The sequence below is a fragment of the Pygoscelis adeliae genome, unplaced genomic scaffold, assembly GCF_000699105.1.
Source record: "Pygoscelis adeliae isolate BGI_AS28 unplaced genomic scaffold, ASM69910v1 Scaffold171, whole genome shotgun sequence".
In the NCBI taxonomy this organism is placed as follows: Eukaryota; Metazoa; Chordata; class Aves; order Sphenisciformes; family Spheniscidae; genus Pygoscelis; species Pygoscelis adeliae.
In genome coordinates this window covers 8,219,083-8,240,184 of record NW_008824186.1, presented here as the reverse complement: position 1 = coordinate 8,240,184, position 21,102 = coordinate 8,219,083, and the positions used below count along the sequence as shown (strand labels likewise).

At 36.9% G+C, this 21,102-nt stretch overlaps 1 protein-coding gene across 1 annotated transcript in view; it reads right to left on the bottom strand.

Annotated features, from left to right (window-relative positions):
- PPFIA1 (protein tyrosine phosphatase, receptor type, f polypeptide (PTPRF), interacting protein (liprin), alpha 1) overlaps window positions 1–20,647 on the bottom strand; it is a 60,519-nt gene extending 39,872 nt beyond the window's left edge. The window contains exons 1-2 of the mRNA XM_009334540.1: window positions 20,302–20,647; window positions 18,917–19,180 (exon numbers count right to left, since the gene is read on the bottom strand). Of these exons, the coding sequence (XP_009332815.1) occupies window positions 18,917–19,180 (264 nt within the window). The 5' untranslated portion in view covers window positions 20,302–20,647. The remainder of the gene's footprint in view (window positions 1–18,916; window positions 19,181–20,301) is intronic.
- Between the last annotated feature and the right edge of the window lie 455 nt (window positions 20,648–21,102).

The window sequence follows — 21,102 nt, the reverse complement described above, 5'->3', positions numbered from 1 at the left end:
CACATTCAGTAAAGCTTTCAGCAAACAAAACTGAACCAAAGTGAAATAGTACATAGAGTGAAGTCATCAGGGAACAGGAATTAAGCTAACTCACAGCAGTTACTGCATGTTTATTTGAACATTGAGATTCGTCAAATTTAAAGAATATATTTCTAAATTTTTGGATTTCTGTCAGGAAGGCATCATTGTACTGAATATCTGAGAGCGCCACTACATCCTAAACTATTTCCACTCTATCAACAGCCTCACTGAAAATACTCAACATAAAAGGCATTTAATCTATCAACTCAGTGAGCATACTCTGGATAGAATAAAAGATACAACTATACACCACATTTATAAGCAAATACTGAGCCTAACCTTATCTACCTACTTACTCTGGCAAAATTTAAGTTGTAATCTGAACCACGTTAGAAATTATTAACAGTAAGCATGAATGTGAACAAGTCCATGCTTTAGAAGAGGACTTTGTAGGAAACGGGAAAGAAAACCCTCTTGTGTTATCAATGCAACTTAGGATGTGAAAATAAATACGTTATCGGTCACTCCAATGGCCGGTGAACACTTCAGAAGCTCTTGTATAAGAAAGCATTGAAACACTAGTAAATAAATTAGTCATCTTTATTGTCTAAAATAAGGAAAACACTCTAATAAACAAGCATCACGTCTAATAAACAGTAGATTAGTATAGCTGAACTGGTGATGATCAAGACAAGATGAGCAAGACAAATGGCTAACTAAGAAGACTGTACTGCGGCAACACACTGTGTGCGCAAATGCTGCTTCTCTAAATTTTCCAAATTCTGCAAGATATACTGCTTAACAGACAGTAGCTGCATATCAAGTAAAAGCTTAAGATGGAGCTGTTTTGCAGTAAAATTCAAAGTGACAGAAAACACATGCTTAAAAACAAAAGGACACATCAACTAATGACACTAGCACATCTGCAAATTCTAACACACAGCTAAAATAAGCAGACGTAGTCAAAAGACACAATTAATTCCAAGATTAATTTGGTAAACTTTATTCTGAAACATACATGTGATTGAAAAGACAAAAAATATGTTGCGCAACATATACCTACAGTGAACTCTTTGGAATTACTAATGTATTAGGCTTTTAAAGGTTGCTATGAAAAGATAGTAACACCACCATCACAGATGCAGAATCCATCTCCATAATCCCTCTTCCTAAATAAAAATCTGCTCATTGGAAAAAAGATTCGGTATAGTCCCCCTAGTTAATCAGCAAATCACTGCAAAAAAAGCCTTAATTTCTTTCCTTTTCCAATTGTTAAAAAAAAAAATTTTATTTCGTTAACACACTTGATAATTATGCTCACATAAATATTTCACTGCAGTATTTCACTTGCATCCTTAAAAAAAAAAAAACTGGCCTATTACTTTCAAGTAAAAATCCCTGGAAATACACTTATTAAAACAACCTGGTCTGTAAATAAAGCTACTGGAACTTTTAAACACACAAAACAAACTACAAAAGATTCCTGAGTGCAAGGTAAACCAAGAAACAAAAAAACCTACTTTAAGCTTCACAGAAGCTGATGGAAAAATTGACTCTACTACGAGCTTTCCCTGCAGAACACTCCTTCGTATCCCAACTTTTCCTGTACTTCCAATATCCCACCCATGGAGCTTCCAAGACTCCCAGACAACTGACAGCACACATCCCTTTTGCTCCAATACAAGCTTAGGTAAAGCAGAATGCGATTCCAAAGTCGCAGTTCTTCACAGACCTTCCCTACTTATCTTGATGTATTAGATAATTATGTACTACTGAAATTACTAGAAGTACCAGTAGACTCAAAGTATTCACAAAAGAGCTTGATATGAACAGATCTTCTTGGTGGTTTTTTGCCCTTTTCAAAACAAATAATTAAAAAAACCCCTTAAAACGACAACATCAACATTTACAAGCATAGACATTACACAATTCTCCAAAGGACATGGGACTGACATGGAAAGTTCTTATTTTTACGGTTTCTACCTCAAGTCTTGAGGACCAGATAAAGAAAGCAGTAAGGGATGTTTCATCATCCCTTCTCAACTTAAAAATCACTGTATAGCATTAATACACATTTTGTTATCTAAGACACGTATGAGCTTCATCTTCTGAAAAACAGCTGTATATTTGAAAGGAAGTCTATTTGCTCTTCAAATGATTATAGTACATACAGTTCTATTCCATTGCATACTTCTGTGCAAATATAAATTGTAGCACAAATATATCGTAATTATGACACGAACCATCACGCTGTCAGATGACCCAAAAAGAACAGTGCACACAGGAATTTACATTGCTGCTGCATAAACAGACTGACACGTATTTCTGGCATTGCTTAATACTTCCATTGCTGGTTGTTTTGACAAAATATAGTTGCTTTGAGTCCCATGAGCCGCCTAAGAAAGAACGCTTGAATGTCCTTAGTTTCAGGTGACACTGCCAAAAGGCATGCCCTTTCTCGTTTTAACACTTACCTTCAACACTAGACAATTTGTGATTTCCTCAAGCAGTTCAAAAGGAGAGAAACTATTTGTAACTTTAACATCTCAAAAAAGCTTGAGTTGTCTCAATTTCTTCCTTGGCATTAGATGAATGTACAGAAAGAATTAAAGGAAAAAGAAAAATCCTGAGAAACTTTTCTACTTATCCACAAAGTTGTATTACTTATTCTGTAATTAAGGACAAGATTGAGAGCATCAGAACAAAGTTCTGCTCTGCTTCTGATTGCCATCAAAATACTAGGTACCCAACTCTGAGGACTGACAAGAATGGTACTCAGAATAAGCACTTTAGAGCACATACAAGAAAGAGTCGGAGAGTGACAAATATACTAGGTAAATATCCCCTGTTGATTAGAACATACCGACAAACACTCGTACTCTATACTAAACTGAAAAGTTTACTGAGGAAAGTAACTTTCTGAACCAACTGAATCATTCCAAACATGACACTCTTGCTGCCAGAAATAAATACTCTCAACAAAAAACTACATTAAGAGAAAGTAAGTTTGTTGTTGTTCAGTAATACATTTTCTGTTGTGGGTTTTTTTTCCCCACAAACTTCATGAATTTTTAAAGCAATAGCATTTCTTCTACATCAACCTTCAGAACTGACCTTCAACCTTTAATATTTTAGAGGCCGCAACACAAACACCCTTCCAAAGGTTGGATCAGCTGGTGTCTAGCTGTCAAGCCTGTACATTTCTGATGTCCGAGCTGACAGCCACTTGGTTACTTGCGAGATCTCGGTCCAGGCACATTACAGCTGTCAGGGAACAGGTTCTCTTCATGTTTATTACAAGCATAATTTGTAGGTTCCACAGATAGTACATCACAAACCAATAAATGCTACATGACAGGAAAGACAGTATTTAACTTAGGGAAAAACTTGAAGGAAACAGAAGTAATCCCTGAAAGTCTATTAACACAAGCTGTGTACTAGGGATGCTCTTTGCTACTATGACTGCAGACAAAGGACTGTAAGTTTGCTTGGGATTTGCTCAAGCAACAAAATTCATTCCACTATAAAACACAACACCACTCTTGAGTACATAAGGATTCATGGATTAGAGGCAAAAAGATGACCAGAAAGCTTATTTAAAGGATGAAAAGATATTAAAAAAAGAAACATATTTTAAATTCATCAAAGAAAATATTATTAAATACTATTAAAGTAGTATCTTCTGGCAATACAAGGATGAAGATGCAACTGTTGCATCTTTAGGAACACCTCTGCCAAAAATGTGAGTGGAATTTATCTGTTTAATCTCCAAGTAATATTTTGTTTTACTGTTAACATTCTGTTCTGTAGTCTGCATATCAAACAACCCACGCAAAAAACTGGGAAGCTGAAGAGAGCATGAGAAGAACAACCAGGGAAAGTGCAGGCCATCAGGGATGAGAAACCGAGGGAATCTCAGATAAGTTTCTATCATGGTATTTACATTACATATAAACCACAATTATTGCAAATGATTGCATGCATGAAAGTGACAAGCATACAGTCTTAAACAAAACAATCAAAGAAAACCTAAATATCTAAGCTTAACAGGGTATTTCATAGCCACTTCATCTTAAACCTAAGGGGTTTAGGTAGCACACAGTGACCAGTATCCCCAATATATTTGGAAGTTCTTAGCAAGTGAATTTTTGTACCTATTAAGTCACACCAGTTTAGCTTTTTATTTTTAAGCTAATGGATTTATGAAATAATTCAAGGGTATTTAGACTTAAACTGAAAAGAATTGACATGTATTAATCATTAAATCCAGCCTTCCAATAAAACACAGTTACACACACTTTAACAGCAACAAATCCAGGAGAAACACCAACACAAATTGTGCTTTGCCTGTTCAGCGTAATAAATCAGATTGCCTTCAACCTTTCCATATCTCTGGCCTGTGCTAATGGGAAAGAGAAAACAGTCTAGAGCCTGTAAAGAAAAATATTTTGGTTTTCACCTAGTGAAATTAATGTCCAGTAAGTATCAAGCAGCCTGGATTTTCCAACCTGGAAACATAAAACTTATTTCAAGTGTTAAGAGAATCAGTTCTATGAAATAAGTTTATCTTTTGATCTCAAAACCCCCAACAATTTAAAAGGGACTGTAAGAAAATACTTAAAAGTAATATTAAAATACGGTTATGTCAAACTCCTGCGTTTCAGAGCACCGAAAGGTTTTCCATGCCCAAAGTAGTTGTTTTTTCAACTAGAGCTAACTACCGGCCAGAGTAAGCTTGTAATACAATTAATGTATCAACCTCCTTTCCTATTTCTGCTTTTGCATAAGATGTTTTATAACTCAAAAGACCACTACCAAAACACAGGTGCAGATTTCTTTACTATTAAAAAAATCCTCACGTTCCAACTAGTGGCATTGAGATATTTTAAAACATGTAATACCACCTTTGGTCAACTCTCAGAAGTTTATGTTTTCCTTGACTCAAAAAACATACCTTTTTTTTCTCTCTAGCAAAAACTGTAACACTGCATGAAAACACTCAAATGAATATTGCTGCCAGCTGATGGTCAGTGACTAATACTAAACCCAAGTAACTTCTTATCATTCCAGCCCTCTTTTTTAGTACGGTATTCTTCATCTTCAAGCTTACTTCTTGGATTGACCTATCTAGGCTTTGTCATTAACGCTGCTCAATCCTAAAGAGGCAATTAAGTTTTAAACTATTTACAGTTGCATAATTATTATCCAGTTATTGCTCTGGAATGAAACTCCATTTCCAGTCTACTTTGGAGCTGAAATCAACTGCCTAGCGTTTGACAAGTAATGAGCAAAAGAACTCTTAACTCACAGCCAGTAGGTACCAAACATATGCCCAAGAGCAAAATGGCAAAGCTTATAGTAAGACCAAGTCTCCATGGTAATAAATAGGTTTCCAGTTACCATCCCGAGCGAGTTGCTTAAATTTATGTGCAGTGTTCACTGAGCCTGAACTACAAAGCACTAAATCTGGACTTCATTGCTAGGAGCTTTCAGGAAGCGCTGCGTGTTGACGTGCAAGAAAACGTAAATGAAGACGGGTGGTATTTGGCAGCTTCACAAGAAGAATGCAGAAGTAACAGGAAAAGGGAGGTAGAAACACACCAGTTCCATGTTCTCCCTCCTGTATCTCCCCTTCCCTGATCTAACACATTTCTGACAGACATTTCAGGGGAGGGGGGGGGCACGGGTGGGTAAAAGTACCAGAACCCAAACATGGCTGGATTCAGCCTCTCACTCCTTGAAGAATCGCAGGTCTTCCTTTCACCACATTAATCAATGCTTGAACTTTATACACGCTACAGAACAGTTTGGAAAGCGAGCCTGTAAACTCTAGTACACAGAACAAAGCACAGGTCAAACACGAGCCAACAGGAGCCACCTACACTCAAATCATTAACTACAGCCTGTATAAACCACTCGGACTAGTAAAATCATTACTGCCTATACTCTTGCATTTAATTTTCTCTAAACCCAGCAAAACAGTGCTGTTATATATACAAGACTAGGGGCAAAGCCTCATCCAAAAATGTGTCTTTGTGCATCACTGGAGAGCCAACAATCACCGATTATATACCGTACTTTGCACTGCAAGGTACACATGCTGATCTCCAAGCATCTTCCAAGCTCCACCATTAATTAGACCTACATACAACACAGTGAATACAATAGTCACATATGCAACAAATGATATGTACAAGACTGTTAGCTGGTAATGTGCTGGAAGTCAAAACTAAGCCACAGCTGCATCCTACAACTTCTTTGTAGGTCCGTGAAATTAAGGAAAGAGAACACGAAGTTGTTTAAATAAGTCAGAAAATTTCATTCAGTTTCTCCTCTTTCGGTCTAACAACTCGCAGCTTGCCAAGCATCTTCCTGTAGGGCAACTAGCCTTGCGATCACTGAAAGATTAAGAATCCATAATTTCTCCAGGTAGTTTGTTAATCTTTTCATCGACCTTAACAAACCATTGCCAGCATCTGACGCTTGTTCAGAGTACGGTAGATCACACAGGGTATATTTTCAGTTAACCCAGAGTGGACACTATCCATTTTCACCATAGCTTTTTTAACACAGACTTTTAAAGCTACAAATGTGTATCAAAGATTACACATTGAACCAGTGAACAACTACACCAAAGTACTTATTTTTTCCCAAAGGCTTTCTCCAAATACTCAACTAGGGGGGCGAACCCTGCAACTTAACAGCATGCACAGAGGATTAATGAGAAATGAACAAACTGAACACTAACTAGAAACACTATTTTCTTCTCTTGTCTTTGTAAAATACTTTTAAAATGTTGTCCCCACTCAGGCGACACTGTGAATCTTCTGAGTAAAGCAGTCCAAAAGTAGAACCATTACAACAGCTGTAAGGTAACAGCTGCCTAGCAGCAAGCATAGGAAATACAGAAGCGCTCTTCAGACTTGCATGAAACTTAGCATCTATTCATATGCAATGGTGGCAGAAAACCTTCTTCCATCACATGGCTAGAATCTTTTCATTGTGGTGGTCATGCAAAGAGTTCCACCTTAGCTGCTCTTGGATGTACATGAATACGTCCCCTGAAAGGGCAGATATGGCACAAAGGTATTCAAAACCACACCGAGCTTGTTCAACTTGGAAAAACGTGCAAGATCAGCTATAATATGTATCAGGAAAAATTTAGTCATCATTGAAAAACAGGCTTTTCAGTTTGGGATGTGTCTGGCTACTTTGTGCAGAACTGTGACTGTGGAGACTGGTCAGTAACAGAGTAATCCTTTCCAATACTGTAACAGTCCAAGTACCAATATTTCAGAAGAATAGTTTACCTTAACACAGAAACGAGTTTACAATACTTGGGGGGTGTTAGAAAAACAAACGCCTCTCAGTTACACTCTGAATCAGTGAATTCTAAGGGTTTCACAATATGAATTTCCACATGCCTGTACCCCTAGCCTAGTCTATTTTGATTAGTAACTAATACTGTAAGTAGTAGCACAACTTCTTACTTGTAGCTTTAGGCATCTCCATTTTTGGAGTCCATCTCAGTGAAGAAACCTACCCACACCCATACCCACTATGGCAAAAGGAGAATACAGTTGTACTTAATTAAAGAGGAAGAATCTTGCCTTACCAGTTTGACAAGATATGGGACAAAACCAGTCTCCATCTTTAATATGACACTATAAAGATTTCATTGAAGTTTTTCCTCTCCACATAAAGTTGGCCAGGATTTCCTGGGATCCCATACAGGTTTTCACAGCATACAATGCTCCTCAAAGATGCCAAACCGTAGAACAACTGCAAGATATGCTGAGAAAGTTTAACAAGTTCAGTGTTTTTCCTGGGACCCCCCATTATGGAGGCTAAGCAGCTACTACAAAAGCTATAGCAAGATCTTTTAAATTGTAAACAACACTGAACTGTCAGTTTCCTTGGGCAAGAAAAAAAAAATTTTTTTTCTGTATAACAACTCCAAACATACTGCACTCACAAGAAATAGCATAATTCTGGCTCAGCTGACATTTAACATTAAATTCCTATAACTTTTATGAATTAAAACTTATTTAATCCTAAATACTGAATTCTCATGTTTAAAAAATTAATTCCTTACATGACTAATACTTGACTATTTTTTAGAAATAGACCCAGGACAAGATCCTTCATGCATGATTACTTCAGTGACAAGATACTTCTGCTTGCAAAAACTGTAAGCAGCAGCTGATGCACTGCCCTGCCCTATTCTAATCATTCATCTTGGCCTTAGTTGTCAGGTTTAGTTCTGTGGCCAGTAGGTGTAAAGTACGTTTTTCACACTATGTTAAAAGGGAGTGCTTGGGAATATCTGAATAAGGCTGGCCAAGCCATCCTCATTAAACAAGCATCAACATGTACTTCCCCCTCAGTGCTCTCCTATTTTTTTTTTTTTTTTTTTTTTTTTTTTTTTTTTTTTTTTTTTTTTTTTTTTTTTTTTTTTTTTTTTTTTTTTTTTTTTTTTTTTTTTTTTTTTTTTTTTTTTTTTTTTTTTTTTTTTCTTACAGGCTCTTTACATTTTGTTTTTCTCTTTCTTTGTACTCTGTCACCCCAGTTTACATGCTAAGTGAACTTACTGGGCTAACTGAACCTAAATATATCCAAATCTGCAATAGTTGGACTAAACGCAACTGGACCATTCCATGGAAAAGTTGCTTGATTTTTACAAATAAAGGCAACTCTAAAGCCCATGCAAAAAGAGTAGAGTCTCAGGTCTTACAACAGACAAGTCTGGTATTTAAACACAGAAAAACTTAACTCGGCAACATAGATTAAGTGTCAAAGAGTTGTTTTAAGGGGGTTTTTTTAAGCTTTTTTTAATGTTCAAAGTAATTTTTTGTCTGCCACAAAAGATATCCATAATTAACAGTTCCAAACTTCATAACTACCTGAACCCAAAAAGCACGTTACATCACAGAACAAAACCAGGGATATGAATAATGCTAAAAGGCAGGGAAAGGAGGTTAAAAAAAAAGAAAAAAAAAAAAAGAGAGAGAAGGACAGCCTGTTAATATGCTGTAACCAGTAACAAATGCCGAAGCGAAAGATGGATTGGTGAGGAACCTGGTCTGAGGAGAGGAAGAAGCTCCTATTCCACACTGCGCTGAAAACAAGGGAAAGATGATGCAACCGGGAAACCCTGCAGCCTCCTACTCAGTTGAGAGAAAAGGCACACTTGGCCCATGTCTCCTCTACCACCTCCCAGGACTTAATCTTTTATAACCATTGCACAAAATACAGAAGATTATTACGCAGTCTCTAAAGACTACAGATCTAACAGGGGATCAGAGTTACACCAAGGTAAGTATCAGCATAACTAAGATTACAGGAGGGGAAAAGGACAGCTTCTTTCCCGTATGGATGAGCAGTGAAAGCCAAAATCCTAAAAAGCTTTTTCATTTCCACTTTACATAAAGTAATTCCAGATTTCTTAAAACAAAGGCTTAGCTTTTGGAAGATAACGTTGTTGAACCACACCCTCAGAAGACATTCTGAAAACACAAGCTGCATGTTCTAAAAGAAATAAATTACTAGATGCACCTGCCTCGTGTTCTTCAACACGAAGCTAAGAGAATGTTATGACCTTCCAAGCCTTTTCCCATGAACTACAAAAAGGTGATAATACTGCATGAAAAATATACTACTCAGGAATAAAATAAAATAAATAAAAATGATTCACAGTGGTATCCTGAGTCATCCCTGAAATTACCTAAACCAAACTTTTAGTCCTTCACCCAAACGTGACACGGCAAATAGAGAGATCTATGAAGAGATATTCTGAAGTTAGAATTTTACCTAAGACACACATAAACATGTAAAAACCCCAACCAGATTCTGCCATACATTCAAGACCACTCTCCATACATGCTCTGCTGTTCCAACCTTGGTCTCTCAGGTGTAGAGTCAACCTTTACACCCATAATTAGATTATCTGAAGTACCACAGTTAACTCTTTGAACAACAGAACCCCATTTAAATCTTTAAAAGACCTTTGATTTGGGTCAAAAGTTTATTTTATTTCTGGGTTTCCAAATTAAAACACAAAAGGTAGCCCATATCTTAAGTCCTAGTAGAAGCAAGAGATTCAAGTGTGAGATGTCAGTCAGGACTTTAAATACGATACACAACAGAACCTTAAAGAATATAAAATTACACAGAGTTCATGTTCCCATTGGGAACAGTAAATCCACAAGTCTTACTCAAGCACAAGCTACAGTGAAAAGCACAGCTAGTAACAGAATTTAGGTGCAGTCTTATTCATTCAGCAAGGTTAATGGAGACCCATGAACCCCACCACGTTACAGAACACCATTTCAGCTAGCAGATTTCCCATTTATGGATAGGAGTGCAGAGAAAAGGAGAGCTTTGACTATGACATTCTATTGGCAAAAGTATATATTGCTACATTATTTTTGCAGCAGGCTCACATAAGACATTTGAGAGTCCACAACTAAAACCCACAAATCCACAAATTAACCCTGCCATTGATCAAGACGGAGGTCCCTTCAGATGTGTACAGCAGAATTCCCTTTTCCACCAATTTTCTTTTTTAAAACAATCTTGATTTACACAGTGAGAAAACTTTCATATCAAGCATTCTGTGTGAAGCGCACAATAAAACAAGCAAGCAATTCCACTCTCAGATATCCCTCTCCCTTTTCAGTGGCTTGTTTCATGATCGTGCTTGAAAATTCAGAAACAGTAGTAAACCAGGCTTAATAAAATTGGTTACTATTTACTGAGATAATCATGGATCCAATACCCTTAAAATAACAGGAATTTATGACACTGTTTAATATGGAGAGGGCTCAGTCAATAAAAAGTTTTATGTTTTACACCAAAGATTTGGGCAGCCAAAATTCCTTTTCAAGTAATTCAAAATAAACACCATTTCTCATTACAGAAAACTGTCAATGTTGAAAAGACAATTATTAATAAACTTCAACCAACTGCAGGGCAGTTTCTTTACATGAACATTCAGAGTTACATCTTTCAGCTCTACATCGGGTCAGTCTAAACTTTGTATAGGTCAACACAAAAATTCTTTGTTTAAACTGCACATCTTAAGGTGGCTTTGTTTTGTTTTGGTTTTTTTTAACGATGTAAATTATTCAGCTACCTAAGCTTATATAGTTATACCCTTATACTGTGTGCTGCACTGTAAATCTGAGGTGGGAAAAAACACCCCACTTTTTTATGACAGTAAAGAGTTCATTAACCCGTGGTCTACATTCTTTACTCATTTTTACCAGATATTCTACCCTGCAAGTCTTTATAAAAGGTAAATATGCATTTAAATACAATGTTTCCCTATACATAAACTGGACAGAACCAAATTCAATACATATTTATATGGGAGGTAGGATTGAAAAAAAGCAAGCACTATGCCTCAGAATATTTCTAGACAATTGGAGGTGAAACAATTTAGATACCGAACTTTACCACGTACTAGCAATAGGAGTAAGGCACAAGACAGCATGGCTCAAAGCATACCCTAATAGAGACTACTGTTCTACCGGGGGGGTTGGGGGGGGGGGGGTGTTTAAAAAAAAAAATCAAGGCCTGCCCATTTTCCTATTGCAACAAATAGAAAACACTTGCTTATTTTCCAAGTGGAAGTTTTTTTCTCAACAAAACTAGAAGGATGTGCATATCGAATTTTTCAAGCTTTTTTTCCACATGGCCCTTTGAACAAGTGATGATCCTTGCTTAAGATCTGTCCTGAAGATATCTGATTATTACTGGTAGTGTAAGGACCTTTTCATTAAGGAATCTTGGAGCACTTCATAGAAGTTCTAAAACAAAATACTATTTCTAAACATTTATATTTCTGACAACATAACCATAAGACAGATGAACTACAGGAAAAGATATATTGACTGGTCTTATTCATATGTACCCATTAAAAGTCATAGTATACTTCAAATGCGACCAAAATTACATTCCCGTTAAGATTTTCACTACCATCCTCAGAAACCATACCCTGAGCAGTCACGAACATAAACACATGAGCAAAGTTCAAGGCTAGCCACTGTGGAATAGCAGAAGAGAAGATTAAGCAACAAAGCTTCTCCTTTTAAAAATGTTACAGCTCTAACCACTGTAGGAACAGGCCACAGAGCCTTGTCATGCTCATCAGAAGAAAAGGAGCTGATTTTCAGTAGAGCTTATATGAAACCCAAGTCTGAAACAGATAAAGGTCATAGGCAAAAACCAAGTTAACCAACTATTCACATCAATTTACAGAGAACCTAAAGGAAAACACCACATCAGAATCAAACTGAGCATTAACCTTAACAAGTATTGTAATCACAGTACTCCTCCAATTCTGAATATAGGAACTAGGAGAGTAATCTCCTCAAGCAGCCTACAGATACGTATTCAGCTCACTACACAATTATCTGGAGTTTACAAAATGCAGAAACAGTATTTCCAAGCAATCCTGTGAAAAAGTCAAGTTGAATAAAAAACTCTCTCCACTCGGCAGCAAAATAATAATTCTTCTTTCAGCCTGGAGAATGTGAAAACATTTTTCCTGGCAAGAACTGCCACAAATTTCCCCATTTACACTTGGAGAATCCACAGGCAGGCTTACAAAAAAATACACTTGGAAAGTTATGAACACCCAGATTACCTGACACACACTATGCATATTTATCCCTTCTCAGTATTTGTAGCTTGAGATCCATATGTGCAAGAGATTATGATTAAGTATTTTCTAATATATGTCAACAGATACCAGCCAGCCTTACAGACTTAAAGTGACTTAAGCTGCCTAAATGGCTAAAAGCAGCTTACATGAAGACCTCTATCACATTCCTTTAAAGCAGGAAAGTTAAAGCAAAATTAAGTTAAAGTGTGAAGTATATTGAGTACTGGGATGCAGTGCCAACTTAGGAAGTGCAAAAACCAAAATTACTGATAGACAGCTAAAATGTTCTCTCCAAATATTCAAGCTGACAACGTTGTTAACTATAAGGGATCTACATATATCAAAACACAAACAACTGTGTACTCTCAAGATCAAATCCTATAGCAAGTAAAACCAACATCCACCTCTCCTAAATAAATACCAGAAAGGAGAAACCAAAGTCACATGCCACTGGATGTTAAAACACTAAGAACTTGGTGCGGGGGAGGGGGGGAATTGTGGTTTTTTATTCATATTTATCTTAAAAAAAAAATCCAGGAGTTTGGTTTTTTTTAACATCTAGCTGGAAATTGCAACTATGTAGCCACACCGAATCTTTAAGTCTTGCTAACAAACATCTTTAAAGTAGTTTTTAGTTATACTCTTAAAAAGAAGAGAAAAAATAGAAGGGCTTGCAGAGGAAGAATTCTCAGAATGCCAAAATAAACACTACCTGCTGTACAAGAGGCTACAGGCAAGTAAGCATAGATGAGTATATATATGAATTTCTCCTGGTTCTAAATATACCATATGTTTTTAAAACAGCTTGTTTTGATTATAGCTCTTTTCACCCAAGCTTATATACAGCCTGTTTGTTAGATTGCAAGTTAGACTACAGCACACCAAACATTAATACACCCATTATCAGACATTCCTACATAGTAACAGAGGAGTGGGAAAAAATAATCACCAGCTCATCTTTCAGGGCTACACCCACAAATCACTATTAAAAACAAACAAAAAGCATTTCTGGGTAGTCACCAAAACATTCTTCCTACAAACAAACTAAGGAAAATAAAAACAATAGTTTTAGACTTCATAAAATCTTTTTATTAAAGGGATTGATGGGACATCATAACAGCACTGAAGTTCACCCTGAAATACAAGAAAACTTTAATTCTAAATTTAATCTAGCTAAAAGGTCTATTTATAATCAAGATAACCTAAATTAAAAGCACAGTATAAACAGCAAGTTGCTAACAATAGGCAAGCAGATGTCTGCTGGGTAGGGGTGGGATGTTTCAATAAACAAACTCATCCAAACATATTTAAATGAGAAACAAAGAAGTCAGAACAAATGCTAGAGACTTGGTCCTCAATATACTCCACTATACTGTTGGAAGTGTAGCTACTCCTCTTTTTGCCCGGTCATAGAGCATACTTCCAGATAACTTCATATTCTGAAGGTTTTGGACAAAAGTTGTCTGTTTCTATGCCTTGCAAAGAAAGAAATGTTAGGGCAGTTGAGGTTTATTGATATAGTCAGTGAAGAATTCTAAACATTAACTCCTATCTCCATCTGACTTAAACTAGTGTAGATAAAGACAAATCTATCCAGTAATTTACTAACAGTAAGAGTCAAGAAAGATTTAGCAACTGAAACTCAACATAGACAAGATTAAAATTATAGTTGTCTGAAAAAGCCACAGAAAGAGTCATGTTCATCTTTGCTGTCAGAACGGGATGAGAGAAGTGGAGGATACGTCTGCTGTGACATGCATTTGCACATCTGAAATCCTTTTGGATCTCTATCATTTCTGGACACATGGGCTCACTGCTGAGACTAATGGCTTTTATTTAGAAGTCAGCACCACATCTTGCTAGAATAAGAAGTACAAGCTATGTCACCTCAAGGCTGAACAGTTCTGAATACTGTAAATGGAGTTGCACTTAAAATGCTAAGGAAATGTCAGCTGTTGCAAAGTTTGGCAAGCCCTTTACTCAAGGTACTTTCTGCAAGTGTGTTCTTCATCTTATGTACAATTCAAAACCTCATTTCTACATCCATGACATCCTGTATTATTTAAAATTTGTCTGGAGGAAATCCAAATAACACCATTATTAAAATGGCAACTAAATCCTTCAGTTCATCACTATAAAACAATACCAGGGCAGTCTTCAGACCAAGTGTTTAGATATTTCTTACATGCGAGACATCAAACAGTATTTCTGAGATTGTCTAAGGAAGATCATTCTATAGAGACATACCTGAATTTAACTGAATACAAATATAAACAGACACATACTATTTTTAACTGAAGTGTGCAGTAGTGATAAAATACTTACTATAGATAGAATGCAACTAAAGATGGCCTGCTGGGGACTCACTTTAAATTAAGATACAATGGGCAACCTAGGAACGCCGAAGCCAAGCCAAAATTACAGGCAGCTTTTTTTTCCATATTTAACTCCACATTACAGTAAAGTGCTCTTATTTACACACAGACACACACAGCCTCTGACAGGAGGTTCTCATCTGCCCCTATATATGCGTTGCTGAATACAGAAATTCTGAGCGGGACCATCACAAATACAGAAAGGCTTCTAACTTCTATTTTACTTACCTTGCATAGAAATGAAACTAAAGTATGATAAATTTAAGACCAAAAGATTAGAAGTGCAAGATGAAGATGGATCTTAATAAGAGTGTTGCTGTCTTACAGAAGCATAATATCTGCACATCAGCTTATAAAATTCTTGACATACGTATTAAAATTGTCATCCTCATAAGAGTTGCTATGAATTCATCAACTTTGCTTTTATTTGTGCTAGGTACCAGAGTCTCTGTAAATTAAACGCTAGCCTTCTCCACCCAAAACAAGCACGTTGTTGTCATTTACAGAAACTTCTACATGGAATTCTACCAGCAAATTGAACCCTAGCCTGCAACACCTTAAGAGCAAGAACTGGTAGTCAGTTGGACCTCATCTACCTTAAGTTCCAGATTTAACTTGTAAATGCAGTAGCATCCTGTATGTTTCACAGATGAACTTACAAATTTTAAGCACACAAACATTGAATTTTGTAGAATACACTCCAGAAGGCACATAAAGGGCATAATTAAATCCACTAAGACCACAATCAAACCATAACTGAATGTGTTTACATTAAAAATAGAAGCTAAGTTCTCAAAGCAAAAAGTTAATTTTCATTTTTTCTGTGAAAAAATCTAGGAAGAATAAAATTAATTTCAAGTTCTTGCACAGCAATTTGATTTCATCAAGTTCATCTTCCAAGGTCAGAGTACAGCTTGACTAGGGTAATCTGTAATAGAAGGTAACTCCCAGAAAACAAAAAGCATTGCCAAGAATCCAGTTATTTTATCAAGACAATGTTGATGTATTTCATTTCCAGCTGTCCATACAAGAAAAACTTGCCAGTTTTACTCTGTGTAGATGTAACAGTTAAAGCACGTCTATATAAGATTAGAATGCTCTTCTCTCTGTGAATTAGACATCCACAACAAGCCTTCTTACCCTAAATAGCTGTTTCAGGTTTATGTGAGCTAGAACTGACGCCTTTAAATTACTAGCTGATCATCAGACTACAAGTATACTAGAAAAGTCTACTTCTCTGGCACTTCAGAGAATGCACATCACTGCTGCAGAATAAACTGCATTTACTTCTATAACCTACAAGACGTGCAAATACACAAGTACCAATTTGCCATTTCGTAACTATATACAGAGCGGTACAAGCCTCTTCCCTATACACAGAAACTCAGTGAATGCAAGGAATTAAGTACAGGGATGCCATTAGAAAGCGAGTGTCTTCGTACTAAAAACAGAGAAGTAGTTTTGATATAGAAGCAATCAATCTAGCATTCCTTCTGTCATACAAGGAGTTTCCATCAGTCATCAGAACGGTCTAACTGGCTGATTCAGCTAAATATGTAAAACAGGAGAAGTGTACATACAAACAATTCAGTTCAATACTCCTTAAGATAACGTACTCCAACATCAACTACAAAGACGCGTTACAAGCTACATGCCAAGTCTGAGGGAGAAATAATACATTGGTTACACAGTGATTTCGTAATTCATGCAATTACACTAGTATTTGTACAGCTAGTCAAATTGATCTTCACACCTCTTTCTACTAACATTTTTTTTATCATAGTAGTTGTTTTCAAAATTGTACACTACTAAATCCCTTCTTTCCTGAAAAAAATATGACACAGTTGTCAGTAAATTTAAAGTTATCCTGCTTCTACCCCTCCTTGAAATCCACAGCTAAACAACGGGTCGCTTGAGACAGTAGTTCAAAAGAATGCTCACCTTGAAATAATTAACAAAAAAGTTTGAATAGTTTCAAATGTTAGAGTCACCACAAAGTTTTCCTAGTGAACACTTATTAAAAAAAAAAAAATCTTTTCACCTCATCAGAAATTTATACCTATGAAGTAACTGACTCTTCACGATAACAACAACAAAAACTTGTCAAATACAGAAGTTATTTCTGATTGTAACAAAAATAATAAAATACTTTTGACAGCAACATCAATTGTCACCTTCCATAATCATTTGAGCTTAAGCACCACTGAGGATAAAAGTGGCACACTTTTCACACCACAACAACAGTATTTTTCAAGAGCAATCTACAAAAAAATCCATGCACTGCTGCATATTTATATAAAATTGCAGTAAAATTTCTCTCTCAACTGAACTATGAGACTTGCTTTCCTACAGATTTCACATGAAACCATACAATTATGACATTCTTGAAAATGGGAATTGTTTTTTTAACTGCATTAATCTTTTAGAAACATTTAGAAAGAAATGTTTACATGTAAGTAGCTTATTAGATTTAGGAAGGAAAGCTGAGAATTGAAAAGGGGAAAAAAGGAACAGTACATTTAGCGCTTGGATGATTCTACTCAGCCACAAATTAAAGTATAACAGTTTACAGATCATGCAATTGGTTAATGGCATCCATTAATGTAGCAGACCTGAAACAGCAGCTAAAGAGAAGCCACAATTATTACAACAAAAAACAAAGCATGATTTTTGCCTGCAGCACATGATTTAACACAGGGAGCAGCAAAGGTTGGAAACTTCTCCCTTCTGATTTCCATCATACCATTGTAACACAACTAGACTAACATGTACTACTTTTTAGTTTCTATCCCTAGTAATTGCCAGTACCGATTACCATACCAAGAGCCATACAGTGATTACGTTATAATGAGAGCAGTGGAAACGGAAGGATTTAAAACTACTGTTTTAAAGTGTATAAACAGTAACTACAATATTTAAGGATATGTAAACATTTGTAAAAATAATAAGTATTCTTGGAATAAGGTATGCAAGTATAACATCATCATGACATACTCGGGACAACAACTAACCATGCCAGAAAGTGTACGGCTATCAACAGTTAACTGACACCTGAAAGCGGCCTCTGCTTTGCCTACAATCAAATGCTTTTCAAAGTGTTCAAAGTTCAGTTGGATTCTTTTTAACTAGAATGGATAGAACCCAAGAAGTTCTGTAGACACCAATCACCTTTCCTAACTACACACTACTGCCCTATGTAACACATTTAGCACTACAGGCTATATGCTGGTACACTCCATATTCCAGAAGTCAGTAATTAGTAATTCCTCGCAAGACCAAAAAAAAAAAAAAACACCACCCCAAATCCAAACTCTCCGAAAGGAACTACATGAGTTAAACAACACACTCAGACTTCTACGCTGCCGTGACCACTCAGCATGTATTCACAAGGTAGCAGTCTTAAACTTTTCAAGTTTTTAAATCAAAGTCTATAACGGTATCAGAATGGCCTGCTTTTTTTCCCAGAATGGCCTGTATGTAATTCTTAAGCACATGAATGAATCAGGCAGTTAGAAACAACATTGAAAAACACTAGTGACAGAAGAAAGTCCATCAGGTTCTATTAAACAAAAGGACGTAGACAAGAGTTCACGCTCAAGCTAAGCCAAAGAAATGCCAGAAACTGGGAAAGCATACTGGAGGTAAAGGACTGATGTTCCCTGCTTGCCTTGCTTTTATATCTTTCTCAAAGCGAGCAAGCACCAACAGATACTTCAGGAAAGTACTAATCTAGATTGACCTTCCCCTAACATAACCTGACTCTTCAGTAAATTAAATATACAAAAAGCCAACAAAAAAACCGCAAGAAATAAAAAAATTATCGAAAGATACCTTCCTTTCAAAACATCCATACCTGTGGAAGTGCAGTATTGAGCTGTCTCTGCAAGGAATCTCTCTCATGACCAACTTCATGTAGCTTGCCCTGGGTCAATGCTAGCGTCTCCTGAGTTTCTCTTAGTGTTTCCAGAAGGCGATCCCTTTCTTCCAACATGGATACCATTAATTGCTCAAAATGGGAATCAGCATCTGACTGTAACGGGGAACCTGAACCATGGCCTCCATTTCCCCCAGAGGGAATCTCTGCCTCACTGATGGTTGGCATCACCTCACACATCATCTTGAAACAAAATGAGACAAAACAAAGACCATAAATTTAAGTCAAACAAATCTAAACAGGATAAGCAAAGGAACTTTGGATACTACCCATAATACCAACTTAGCTTTCCCAATGATAGCATCAGCAAAGGTTGCCAACACCTTAGTGTTTGCCACTATTTCATTAAAACTGCGGGAGAAAAGGTATACAATCAATTTAATCAAAGCATCACTTCATAATGAGAATCTTGTGAGTTCTTGCAAAACCAGATTTTTACAGCTACATTTCAAACTGTGATCTCATTTTAATGGATTTATATTTTTGTTAAGAGGAAACTGCTGCTGAGATCTTCAAAAAAACACAGATAAGCATGCAGCATGCCACCAAAAATTATACACTTAAACCAGTAACTGATTACACTGCATGTTTCGTGAATCATTATCTGCTTCTTCCAAAGCTTGAAACATACAAGATAGTATCTAAAACAGTACTTTGAGCTTATGCTGGCTGTAGAAAGTCTATGGTAAAAGTGATGCATGTAAATTAGTGGTAAATCCAAATAGTCCAATTCGGGAGATACACATGTAAAGGAAGATAAAAAGCAAAAAATTCATCATGAAGTGGTAGCAGCTGTCACTGTAGATAACAAAAGTAAAGGTAAGCAAAAATAATTCAAGGCAGAATATGAATACAATTAACAATGCAAAAGTAAATACCTGTACTACTGTTAAATTGGAAGGACTTTTAAGAGACCCTTACAGAACCTTACAAGAGGCTAAGGCATCAAGTTTTTTAAAAAGCATGGGAAAAAACCCACTAATATAATTACTGCACACTCTCAGTGAACCACTAAGACTTCTAAAGTTCTTCAGACAGCCTCTCTCAACATGACAAACCTACATGAACCTAAGGCAAATCAGAAAAAATAGTTCTCTCAACCTCTCAGGTACCACAAAGTTTCTTCTCAGCCTTCAATTTCACACTCCTATCTGAACATTTCAAAGAACAATTAAACTTGTTCTGAGCCTTACAGTGGGACCTCTCAATCCCTTTAAAGACTTGGAACACCCTGAAGTGCTTTATAACATTTTCATGCATGATTACGATAAGCCCTGTATTTTCAACACCACTACGTTATTTACCTTGCTCAATAAAATAAAAAGGCTTGGAAAACAGGCCCCAGGTTTCCTGCAGTACCAGTTCTTCTCTGTTTTTAGTAGTTTTTTGTTACCCCCAAAAACCTTTCGGATTGCAAAGCATCCATTCAGCTCTAGTCCAAAGTCTATTTAATCGAAACACCCCGTGCACATGAAAACAAATAAACCTGCCGAGTAAAGAGCAGATCCAGTAAAAAGCAGCAGCAGCTTCAGCTAACTAGCCAAGTCCCCAGAACAGAAGAATGAAAATAAACTGTCTCAGCTTCCCATCCCTCTATTACCGGCCCACAGGTCCTGCGACAGCTGGGATGGGGGAATCATGTGCTGAGGGGGGAAAAAAGAAAAAAAAAAAAAAAAGTCTGATGCAGCGGTGCAACAAGCTTCAATAGTTCATCGCTCATAAATTCCACTCAGGTCACAATCGCATTATTAATCAGAGTACGGACAGCATGGGAAAACGGCTCGAGCTTTCTCGTAGAGGACTTGGAAAAGCCTCCCTTCTTTTCTCTTCTGTTAATTCCAACGGGAGGCTCTCCTTCCAGTTTCCTGGGTCTTAGTTCAAACATTTATAATCCCAAGAGCAAGGCGCCGCTATCTGTTTGGAAGGCGAGGAGAAGGGAGACCTGTTGTTTCCTCCGCGTTCGTCCTCCACCCGCTCTCGCCCCGGCCGGTCCCACCGACGATGCTCCGGAACCGAGATATCCAGCCGAGAGGGGTGAAAGAAACCCGCCGGGAATGGAGGCAGCGCCCGGGAAGCGCAGGCGGGGGAGGAAGGCCCCGAAGTGA